The 11,037-nt window shown below is 43.4% G+C and overlaps 1 protein-coding gene across 1 annotated transcript; it reads right to left on the reverse strand.

Moving 5' to 3' along the window:
* Window positions 1–9,771: 9,771 nt before the first annotated feature.
* On the reverse strand, window positions 9,772–10,826 carry PPYR1 (Protein phosphatase Y regulator 1). The gene has a single exon (NM_132784.2). It carries the CDS (start codon window positions 10,748–10,750, stop codon window positions 9,821–9,823), a length of 930 nt encoding a protein of 309 aa, NP_573012.1. The 5' UTR covers window positions 10,751–10,826; the 3' UTR covers window positions 9,772–9,820.
* Between the last annotated feature and the right edge of the window lie 211 nt (window positions 10,827–11,037).

Raw genomic sequence — 11,037 nt, forward strand, 5'->3', positions numbered from 1 at the left:
TGGCATAATCTTTGTGCCAACGCCAGCCGCCGACGTCGGCGTCAACGTATCCCCAGGCTGCCAGTTTACAATTTTAGCAGCCGACACCGAGTGATGGCAACTTGGATATTTACAAGCCAACCGAATGAATTTAATTTACGAAATACGCGCTACTTTTAAGCATTTGGATATGCTATTTCTATTCTTACATATATGAACATTATTTTGTTTTCACAACAGAAACTAGTAACTTAACTTCATATGAATTGTTTATTTAAATATCTGAGTTAATTGCGATCAAATAATTTTAATGATTTTGGATATACATATATAGTATGTATACAGCAAGCGTAATTGTGTGAACAAAATATGTAGTTGTAGTAAGTAAATGAATTATGTAAAGGGTTCTAAACTGAAACTTCGAAGGTTTCTGGCTTTCAAGTGGTGTATATTAAATTATGCTCCGCCCAGACTGTTTCCGTCCCTTTCCTTTGCTTTCCCCGCTCATTTCTCATTATTGTTTGCTGTTGATGATGTTGTTCTTCCTTTCATATTTGTGTGTATGCATGTGTATGGGTGTGCTTTTCAGTGTGTGCAAGTATGAGTGTGTGGGCGTGTGTGTGAGGTGTTTGGTTAAGCACATAATTAATACGAAATTTGATTGCCTCTGCCGCGTTGGGACCGGAAGTAGACGAAGAAGAGCCAGCAGCACCGGATGCGGGTAAACTCTGTCCCGCTCTCTCCTTTTTGCCGCCTATTCGTGTATGCTTGTGTGTGCTCCCTTGTGTGTGTGTGTGTGTGTGTGTGGTAGGGAGAGGCGGCGATATAAGTGTATAAGTGAAAGTCAAATTAAAGTAAACTCGACTTGGCAACCACCCACCCGACCAGTCACCCATCGCTGCGGTTTGCCGCTTAAACGCTTGTGGTTTAATTAATCGACTCATAGCTGCATGTACCGTCAGCGCCTTGCCACGCCCTTTTCGAGTGACTTCCTGTCACTGCGGTTTTCGCAAAAAAAAAAAAAAACAAAAAAACAGAAGTACGGCGGAACCCTCAGCCCATCCGTTTTGCGTCTGACTGTTGACGCTTTTTAATAACTTGGCCAAGGCCTCTTCTTCATTCGTCTGAAACGGGACTGATAAAAAACTTTAACTTTGCGCCGAGCTCGCTGGCTGCTTATGGCCAAAAATAAATCAAGCACCAAACTACTTTGGCCCGGAATGATTAATTAACTGCATTTTGTGCTCGACCACGTCCGATGGCCCCGACCAATTCACATCGCAGCCACCGTAGCCCCAGCCCTTGACCACAGTGGAGCATCGCTATCTAAAACATACTACAGTTGAGTTTGGTTTCTTTGCGAACCAGAATTAAATTGCTTAAATTGTGTATTTTAGAAGGGGCTATAAGTTTATGCCCGATTCCAATTCACCTGGGCGATCAAAGTAGTTTGATGTATTTTAGAGTTGCTCACCTGCGGAGGCCTCACTGTGCCGCACAACTACACACAGAACTGCCAATGGTCTGTGGGCGCCACTTCAGACGCTCAAGTTAAGATATTATTAATGTGCTTGTTAGCATTGGCTGCTGTAACTGCTCCGCTGTCCGAGTGGCATGAATTATGTGCTCTTTTTGCGCCCGCTGCCATCACAATTAACCGTAAGTGATGAGGCGGAGCACCAGTTGGGATCGGAGGTCCTCCGGACATGATTCCCTTCACTTTGGCCAAGAAATAATGCCATTTCGTAGTAGTAATAATCTTGCATTGTTCAAGTGCCCGGCTGTCAGTTGACTTTGAATTGAGTCCAGGACCTTGGCAAACAATTGATGGAAGGGCTTTTCCATGTCCATGTCCATGTTAGATCTGTAATTTCAAACCTTTAACCGGCAATTATCGCATAGTTATCATACGGTAGATTAAATGCATTTAGGTAGCTAGGCCTGTTATCGGCTGCACTGTGAGAAAAACACCATTGAAAATCGGTAGTCATTAGTACAAGTCAGCCCAATCACAATTGAGCATCTGTAAGCCAAACGAATAAGTTAAGTATTAAAGAATTTAATCTGATGCCAATTTAAGTCGCAAGCCAAGTCAATTTAAAACGAACGACGCAAGAACAACGAGGTTATCAGCTCAAAATTGTATCATATCATTATCTGTTCCCCGGCTCATCCTTGTTCACTTTTTTCGCTGCCATTTCTCCATAGATTAATCAGACCGACAATTGAATATTTCGGCCCGAACAAAATACCCGATAGTTGGCCATTGTTCTGAGAAATCCAATTAGTGCCGGCGGCCAAGGATGCCCGAAGATATATCCGACTATCTATGTATATGTATGTGTATACTACTCCGCCACCCCACCATCGCCCCCCGGGATAATAAGCAGCTTAAGTTGCTGCAGTCCGGCTCCTAGCTGCGGAGTCCTTAGTCCTTAGTTCGTATGCCGGATATAAGAAATGTGGGTGGGAAAACTTGTTAACGCCAAAATCGAAGCTGGAAAAGCTGGAAAAGTAGCGAGAGAAGTAGCGACTGAGCAGCGAGCATTATACAGATTGAATTGAGACGTTGGGCGATGGAGATTTCCCCCAGGTATCCAGGAGCATACGCCAGACAAGAGGATAGCTCTAGTTCCATCTCGTATAGTGGAGCTGGAGCTGGTGGAAAATGGCAGTTGGAGCTGTTCTGGGTTCTGCCATTGTGTAAGCCAAAAATGGCAGCTCTCGATATGATAATGATACAATTTCGATGAAGCTTAACAGGGATTAGGCAACGGGATGCGACTACGATGATGGCAACTAATTGGCCATGGGCTCGTTCATCTGGCTCCGGTATCCCGTTCACCATTCCACCATCGAGCCGCTCCACCAAGCGAGTGGCAATCAACCATAATGCCAGTCCGTTGCAAGTGACAATTTATTAATAAACAGCAGAAACATGAACGAGGACGACGAAGGACTGTGGACTAAGGAAGCAGGGAGGAAGCAGACTGTCAATTACCAGTCGGGGCTATAAATTGCATGTCAGTTGCTCAGAGCCCAACTTCCATAGCATCCCATCCCAGCACATTCCCCTACCAATTGCTTACCGAATCGAAGGGAGTGCGCTGCGTTTAATGGGCCCGATAAATTCCACAGGCTGTCAGGGGGCCAAGGGTATATGGATGTGAGATTGGGATGTGGACGAGGACATGAACATGGACATGGAGATGAAGATAGAGGTGGAGATGGCCCAGAACCAAAAAGAATCTCAGCGCAGAAGGGATGGTCACATATCTATGGACAGCCGTGTTAATGAAGAGAAGCACCTAAACTAACGATCCAATTATCTGACATCAATCTATGAGCTCTACAAATTATTTTTTATTAATATTCTTTAACATTATTAGGGCCACTGAGCTTTAATTTCGAATAGACAATATTATTACGTTCGACACTGCCTTGCAATCTATAAACTCAAACGAATTATGTGTGTTTATTGTACTTAGACCGCATACTCGTCGAATAAGCCAACAGCTTAGCCACCCATGGCAATTGTGGAAGTAGTCATTCAATTTGCGGAAATTGACTGACGCTGAGCTGAGCCCAGTGTGACCAGGCCACTCAATGCAAGAGCCAACGTGGCCAGCTATGGCTACAAACACAATCAGAGCACAAGCGCCAAATGCGAAATCAAATTAAGCAAAGTGCGCAAACATTGATAAGGCAGCCGGGTAGATTGAGGACTTGGATCCTTGTGGCCTCCAACGGCAGCCGCATTCCGATCCGACTGCAGACGGCCAACTTGCAGGACGAAGAAAAGCCAAGACTAGGTTGAAGCATCGGTGGGCGTGGCAGGATGGCGTCGGCGAGGGGAGCAGTGCCACAACCGCAACCGACAAAGGGAAAGTGGCGAGGCGAACGGGTTCTTTGGGTTGTCAACTGTAAAGTAGGGTAGATTACATTGCTTTGAATGATGCCACCAGCCAAGGAGCGAAGATTCCGGAAAATGCCAACCGGAATGAGGCGACGAACGCGGACATGACTCGACCATGGTGATGCCCATTACATAAACAGTTGACCACTCCAAGTCATATGAATTATGAATTACAAATACAATCAAATTGCTTTCTCGAATATTTCTAAAAATCGGTGCCCTTCCAATGTTCTGAACTAATCAGTGAAAATCATATATACCCCTTGAAAATTTCAAAATAGGTGCTGGTCGTGGCGCCAGTCCAAGGAAAACCAACAGAAAAAGGAAACAGTCGAATGGGAAGACTGCATGGTGAGTGGGAGGAGAAAGGAGCGAAAGAATGGCAAGACATCGTCCTTTTCATAGACAAAACCAAAGGACAACGCACAACTAGCTGCAACAAAAAAAAAAAAAAAAACGAATTTGTGCCTGAATTCTTACAATCGAATTTTCAAATACTCTTGCTAGCAAAAATGACAGTTCAGGAAATGAAGTGAATTTGATGTAATTTAAATTTATTTCTAAAGTGTTAAGCGATGGTTTTCAACTGTCATTTATCCAGATATAGTCATATACATTCGCGAAACTCCAGAATTAAAATTCCGGGTATATATTATAAACTTCTGCTTGTAATTAACTAAATTTCCAAATTTTAAGAGCATTGCAAAATGGAATAGCCGTTGAACAGGATACGTTTCGGTGGGATTCTCCGGAGTCTGCTGCGGACCCGGACTTGCACTGGCCCAGTAACTCGAGTAATTGGTAGCACAATCGCCCCGCCCCCTCACCACCTCCCTTCCGTTTCACCCTTCTCACCTCCCCCCCTGGGCAACCACCTTGCCACACCCCACACCCCTTGACAGCTCGTCGTCATTGCCATTGCTCATCTTCAGCGCTGTGTGGCCCGCAAATGTGTCTTTGTCAGTGCGTCAGTGGAGCGTGCCGCGTTGCAGCGCCAGGAGGTCACCAGCATGAGCAGGTCACCACCCCTGCATCCACCGAACCCGAGCAAGAAGTCACCATCACCATCACTATAGCCAGCACAATCACCATCACCGCATCTGTGTGGATGGAACGCAAATGCTTTGGCATATCAAAAGTGAAACTTTGACATATAATTTCTCGCATGGATTTTCACTTTGACGGCATAAACGACGACAATGGCACATGCCTTTTGCTGAACCCCATGGCGAAATGGTAGAGGAGACAGTCGGATTCGGCGTCGGATTCTGATACGTATCCGAAACCAGATCCGGATCCGATCCGAATCCGGCCTAAAAACTTACGCCCCAAACCCACCCAGCTCGGTGTGAGCGCAGATGTCGTAAGATTTTGCTGGCAAAACGCCTCGGGGGCGATACCATCATCGACATCATCAATTCAAACGGTGGATGGCATTTGAATTGATGGGCAGCCAGCCAGGTGGCAATCTGTGCAGCAGGATGTGGCATGGATATGGATAAGTGGGCCACCAATTCATTGCCCACATGCACTTGTGTTGCACTTGCTTGGAATTATTTGGATATTAGGTTTTAAAAATTTGAAATTATTTTTAATGCAAATGCTGTCGTATTATTTTAACAAATACTTTCATAAACTTTCGGTAATCACATTTGTATGGCGTGTTCATGCACGCAATAAAACCATTAGTTGGTTCTAATACTTAAAAATAAATATGTCTCTAGTAATATTTCCATATCCATATATCCATATCCAAATAGAACATCTCTGGTGCTTCCACAATTCCTTCATTCTCCGTATAAAAATCGCTTTTCATATCCTTTTTCTCCGTCTTTACCCCAATCTTCTCAGTTTTCTCAGTCTGTTGCTTAATTACCTCCTCAGTCCTTTGTTTAGTGCTTCCTTTTCGTCCTCCTCAGAAGACAGGACTTCCAAGCTGAATGTTGGCTCCTCATCGCTCCAGTCGAGATTCTGCTCCATTTCGTCATACCGCTTATGATAATCTGCAATGTAGCGGGAAATTGTCAGGAAAAAGGAATCGATGGGGCCATTGAACAGACTCAAAACTAGCTGAAACGTGTGCCTCGTGCAGCACTTTGCTTAAAATAGCGTAAATTGATATCTAAGGTCATTTTGATCGCCTTCAGAGTTTTATTGGCTTACCTTTTTAACGAAAATGACGTGCGACAGCGAGATGTTGTCTGTAGAACAACCCAATTTGGGTCAAATCTTCTTATTCGTCTGATTATTCATTTCGAAGTTGAAAAACAGGCGATTCGAAAAGTGATGGTTGGACTATAAGTATTGTTGGTGCTAACTGTAGTGCTACTGTAGTGCTAGTGTAGTTAAACGATAGGTATTGTAGGTTGTGCTTGTGATGCAAAACTAATTACAATACTAATTGTAACTGTTTTTCTCTATACTTGGCATTTAAATATTAAATAGAGCTGACTGTGATCTGCTAGCACTAAAACACTTATATCTTGTAACCAATTCTCTTTTTCCCTCGTTACTTTCTCCATCTGCCTTCGGTCCTATCTCCTTCTCCCTTTGTTTTCGATTGCCGTCTCTGAATGAGTTCTTTGGTTTTTGTATGGAAATTTAGAAATTATGTTTTCTTGTCTTTTAATTAATAATCTCAAGGGTGTGTTGGCCTGTCCTGGCCATGGCTTATGTCTGAAGAAGACGGAGTTTTGTTGGATTTGCGAGGGCTTCACATTGCTTGGGGGGAATGTGAATGCCGAGCAACGGGGCGTATGAGTAACATGTGAAAGCAATATATGTTGTCCTGGGCGTCGACTCGGCAGGCAGCAGGCTGGCAGCTGGTGTAACTCAAATTGTGAATGGTGTTGATGTCCCCGCACCCAGAAGCTTTACGCCACCACTTTTCCACCGCCTTTCTCGCTTTTCCGGAGTAACTTTTATGGCCTGTGTGCGGCTGTATGTTGGTGTCTGTGTATTTGTGTGTGAGTGTGGCTTGACAATGTGATTTACATTTAATTAAAATCGTATTTACTCGTTAGATAAACAAACACAGGACTCGGGGCACCCTCTGCACCGCTCTGTCGCATCATTAGGCACTCGGAGCGCTCGAATTGCCAAGTGGCATTGGGAAATGGCGCCGGGAAATGGGAAATCGTCGGTGGAGAGTGGGCGGTTCTTGGGAAATTCGGCTGCAAGCCAAGTCTCAGGTGTTGGCCTGCCACTTCGATGTCAGCCTTGTGTTGACGTTGACAGGGCGACATGTCAAAAATAACTCGGTGCCATCGATCGCCGAAGGCGAACCAAAAATAAACAACTCTATCTTATGGCCAAAAATAAGAAATAAGACAGGGGGGAAATGAAAAGTCTCTAGAGGCCTTTAACACAAAGCTCAGATTTTGCCAATAAGGGAACGTTAAGGTAATAGAAACATATTTATAGATCAAAAATTTAAACTCATTTTCTACAGCAAGGTTTCGCAGAAGCTCTATAAATTTTCTTGCGGCTTTCCCACATTTATTGCTAACATAGCTACTCTTTCATTCGTTTATCGCAAATTGCAATTGTAAAAACATATATATATAGTTGAAAGCAATTGTTTTTGCTGGCCATTCGAGACCAAACCAAATTGTCAATCGATGCTGACTTGGACATTAATTGCAGGAAGTGCTCTGTGCAGCTTTAGCCTTTTAAAGAAACCTCCAATCATGTTGCATTCAACAGCACAAGTTCTCCTCCTTCTACCATCAAACCATGACCACTCCAATCCGCCCGCTCCGAACCCCACCCTCATCCCCATTCATTGCCCATTCTTTTCCGCCTCTTGTTTTGACTTGATGACCAAGTTAAACAAACACACGCCACACAAACATGACCCGGCGCTCCGGCAATCGGAATGGGATTCAAACTGGAATTGGGACTCGGACTGGGACTCGAACTGGGAGTGGGAATGGGATTGGGAATGGGTGGCTTTGCTGCAGCCGTGTCCAATTTGCATGGCCATTGTGAGCTGGGCAGGAAGTGGGGGGAATTCGCCGCCTTCTCCGGAATTCCCAGTCATGCCCTCCGTTGAGAAGTGGGTGGTTCAAAAGTGGGCGAGAGGGCGAGTGGTCGAGTGGGCATGGGCAGCACATTTCCGGCATTTATCAATGGTAATTTCTCGTGTCAGCTTTGAAATAATTTCAGTTGACGGAAACGAGACTATTCAAGTGTGACCAAATGCACACAAAAATTATGCCACAATTACCATTTTGTTCTTTGGATGCCATTGTGTACGATTTTCATATCGCTTTTGAAGCGGGCATTTAAATTCTGCTGATAAGTTTGCGGTTTCCCTTGGCCAATATTTAATTAAAATGATCTGCACGCTATTCAGCAAATTAGTTTTTATATATTTAAATGACAGCTTATTGAGGGATAAACTTGCAAAATAGTTTGTGCAACGCATAGCGATGTTTGTGGCTTGATATTTAATTATATTATAATTATTTTTATTTTTTTTTTTTTAATGATTATTAATGAAGCTCAGTTGTACGTGAAAAGAAAAACATTGTAAAGTAAATTGTTGGTCATTATTGATACAGAGCAGATGAGGTTATAATAGCATGATTTGTATATTAAAAATAATGTTAAATAACCCTTCTTGAACATTAATATTCATGAGTATTTGTAGTGGCCAACCCGAACTCAACTTCTTGCTGCCTAATCGATTTTCCCCCGATTTTTCTCCACTTTGACTCCGATTTTCGGGCAGGCGGACGTAAAAGGGGGCGTGATAAGGGGCAGCTTGTAAAACAATGACAAGGACAAATTCGTGCGATAGGCAAACAGCAAACAGCATGGAAGGCACTGTTGGCACGGGATTTTTTTTTTTTTTTTTTGGGAAAGGGGGGGCTCCAAGTGTCAATACAAATATAAATCAATGTTCGGGGAATCAGTTGGAAGAGGCATGGTTAGCGGGACGAGCAGGAAAAGCGGAAAAGCTGGAAAAAGGTAACATGCCTAAGCAGTTTGTGCTTTTGTTGTTTTTTTTTTTTTTTTGTTTTGCCCTCCTTTTGCTGGCAATCAATTTTAACAAGCACCCAGTTTTCCGAGATCTGCTCGGCTTACTGGGCATCTTGCTCCTAATTGGTTGCCAGTTATAGAATACGTAAAACGTGCGACACAAATTCAAGTTCAATGGAATTCTACGGGAATTCTACCTTTCAGAGTGGAAATGAACTAAGGGAGAAGAAAATAGGAAACACAGAGATTTTCATTAGTGGAAAACCCACAGTGGAACTAAGAACCTTTCTAGAATTTCATTTAATTTGCAGTTCCGCAGATAGTTTTGGTTGCTCTTGCTCTCCCTTTCGCTCACTATTGCCGGCTCTTTCTGGGCCGTGTGAGTTGTGTAATTCGTGCAAGCGAGAGGGCGATAGAGTTTGTGATAGGGAGAGGGGGACAGAGAATAGGCCGCGCAAAAAAGTTGGCAGACTTATTTTTTCCCCCATTTTTGCACTCTAAAGTTCCTTATACTCCCACAGTTTTGTGCTTTTGTTTTTGTTTCGCTAGAATTTGTTCAATTTAATGTAACATGAAGGAGAAGGCACAAAAACCAGAAACAGGGCGGCGAACTTGGGGGTGGGCGTGAGAAACAGGCGGAAACACAACATGGAAAACTGAAAAGTTTGCGGTGACGCCGGAAAATTCCATCAAAACTGTGGGAAACAGCCTTAAAATGACTTTAAGGGTTTCCCAATTATTTGGAAGGCCCTGAAAAAATAAGGAAAATTGTTCAGATCACTAAAAGCTTGATAAACTAATATAAAATTTTTATTTGATTATGTTTTTATATGTATTTATGATTTATATATATCCTAAAGAACGTAGAAATTATTCAAAATACATGTATTATTTAATTTTGAACGATTTAATACTATGTAACACGCAAACGCAAGCAAATTAAATGAATTTTAAGCGATAAGGAATAACACCTTGATCAGTGTTGAAATTTAACAGAATATCAACAACGTACAACGGGCGGTCAGCGGTTAATTCTTCGCCATCGTCTTCCAGCTCTCCTGATCCTCCTAATCCTCCAGATCCCTCAGTTCCTCCAGATCCTCCAGATGCGTCAGGTACTCCAGATGCTGCGGCTGTTTCTGTTTCTCCAGATCCAGCAGACCTCTCCCCTGTTTCAGTATTTCCTGTTTGTTCAGTTCCTCCTGTTTTGTCCAATCCTTTGGTGTCGTCTGTGTCTCCTGATCCCTCGGCTCGTACAGTTTCTTCAGAACCCCCTGTTACTTCTTTCTTTGTACCGAAATCAGACATTATAAACTTATTCAAAACCTGCTTTTTCTGCGCCTGCATGGCACGCCACTCGTCGAGTGTATATTGTTCGGTCTCCTCCGATGAATCGTACTCGTAGACGAAACTCGATACCTTTGGTAACTTCATCCCTTCGAAGGTGCGCAAATTGGTCCTCTGACGCAAGTCGATCTCCTGCTGGATGGATCCCCAGTTGTGGGCCCCGGCTCCATTGCGTTTTTCCACCGCCTTTACGCCAGTGCGTTTCGATCCGGAACGGCGATCAAAGAGTCGGTCACCAGGACGATTGCGTCTGGTTTTGCAAAGTTTGTTTTTCGGTACTGTAACGAATACTGACTCTACTTCCTTCTCAAGAGGATCTGCCACCTTGATGTCCTTCACCCGTTCCTTTTTGGGTGCAGTCAATGGAGTGGTCAAAGTAATCTTGTTCTCCACCTTTGGCTGAAATAGACGTGCTGCCTTCTGTGGTTTCTGCGACATCTTGGGAACGGCCACCATTGATGACTTCTTCTGTGACTTCTTCATCTTGGGATCCTTGGTGAGGGCTACGAGTGGTACGTTCATACTGTCGTCGAAGGTGCAACGATTGTTAAAGCTCGAATTTAAGTAAAAATCAGATATATAATTTATTATATAATCGGAGCTCTGAAGGCGAGCGAGTTTGGAGCTGAACTGAATGAGAAACGGAATGAGCCTGGCAGCTGATCGACTGGGCAACTAAGTTTTCCCAAAAACGGTTTAAGATTGACTCAGCAAATATAAGCCAGAAGTTACAGTTGCTCAGTTTTTGTTTGATAAGTTTGATAAGATCATAATATATATTCATATAACTCAATTAATATATGCTTTGC

Source organism: Drosophila melanogaster, chromosome X (genome assembly GCF_000001215.4).
Source record: "Drosophila melanogaster chromosome X".
NCBI lineage: Eukaryota > Metazoa > Arthropoda > Insecta > Diptera > Drosophilidae > Drosophila > Drosophila melanogaster.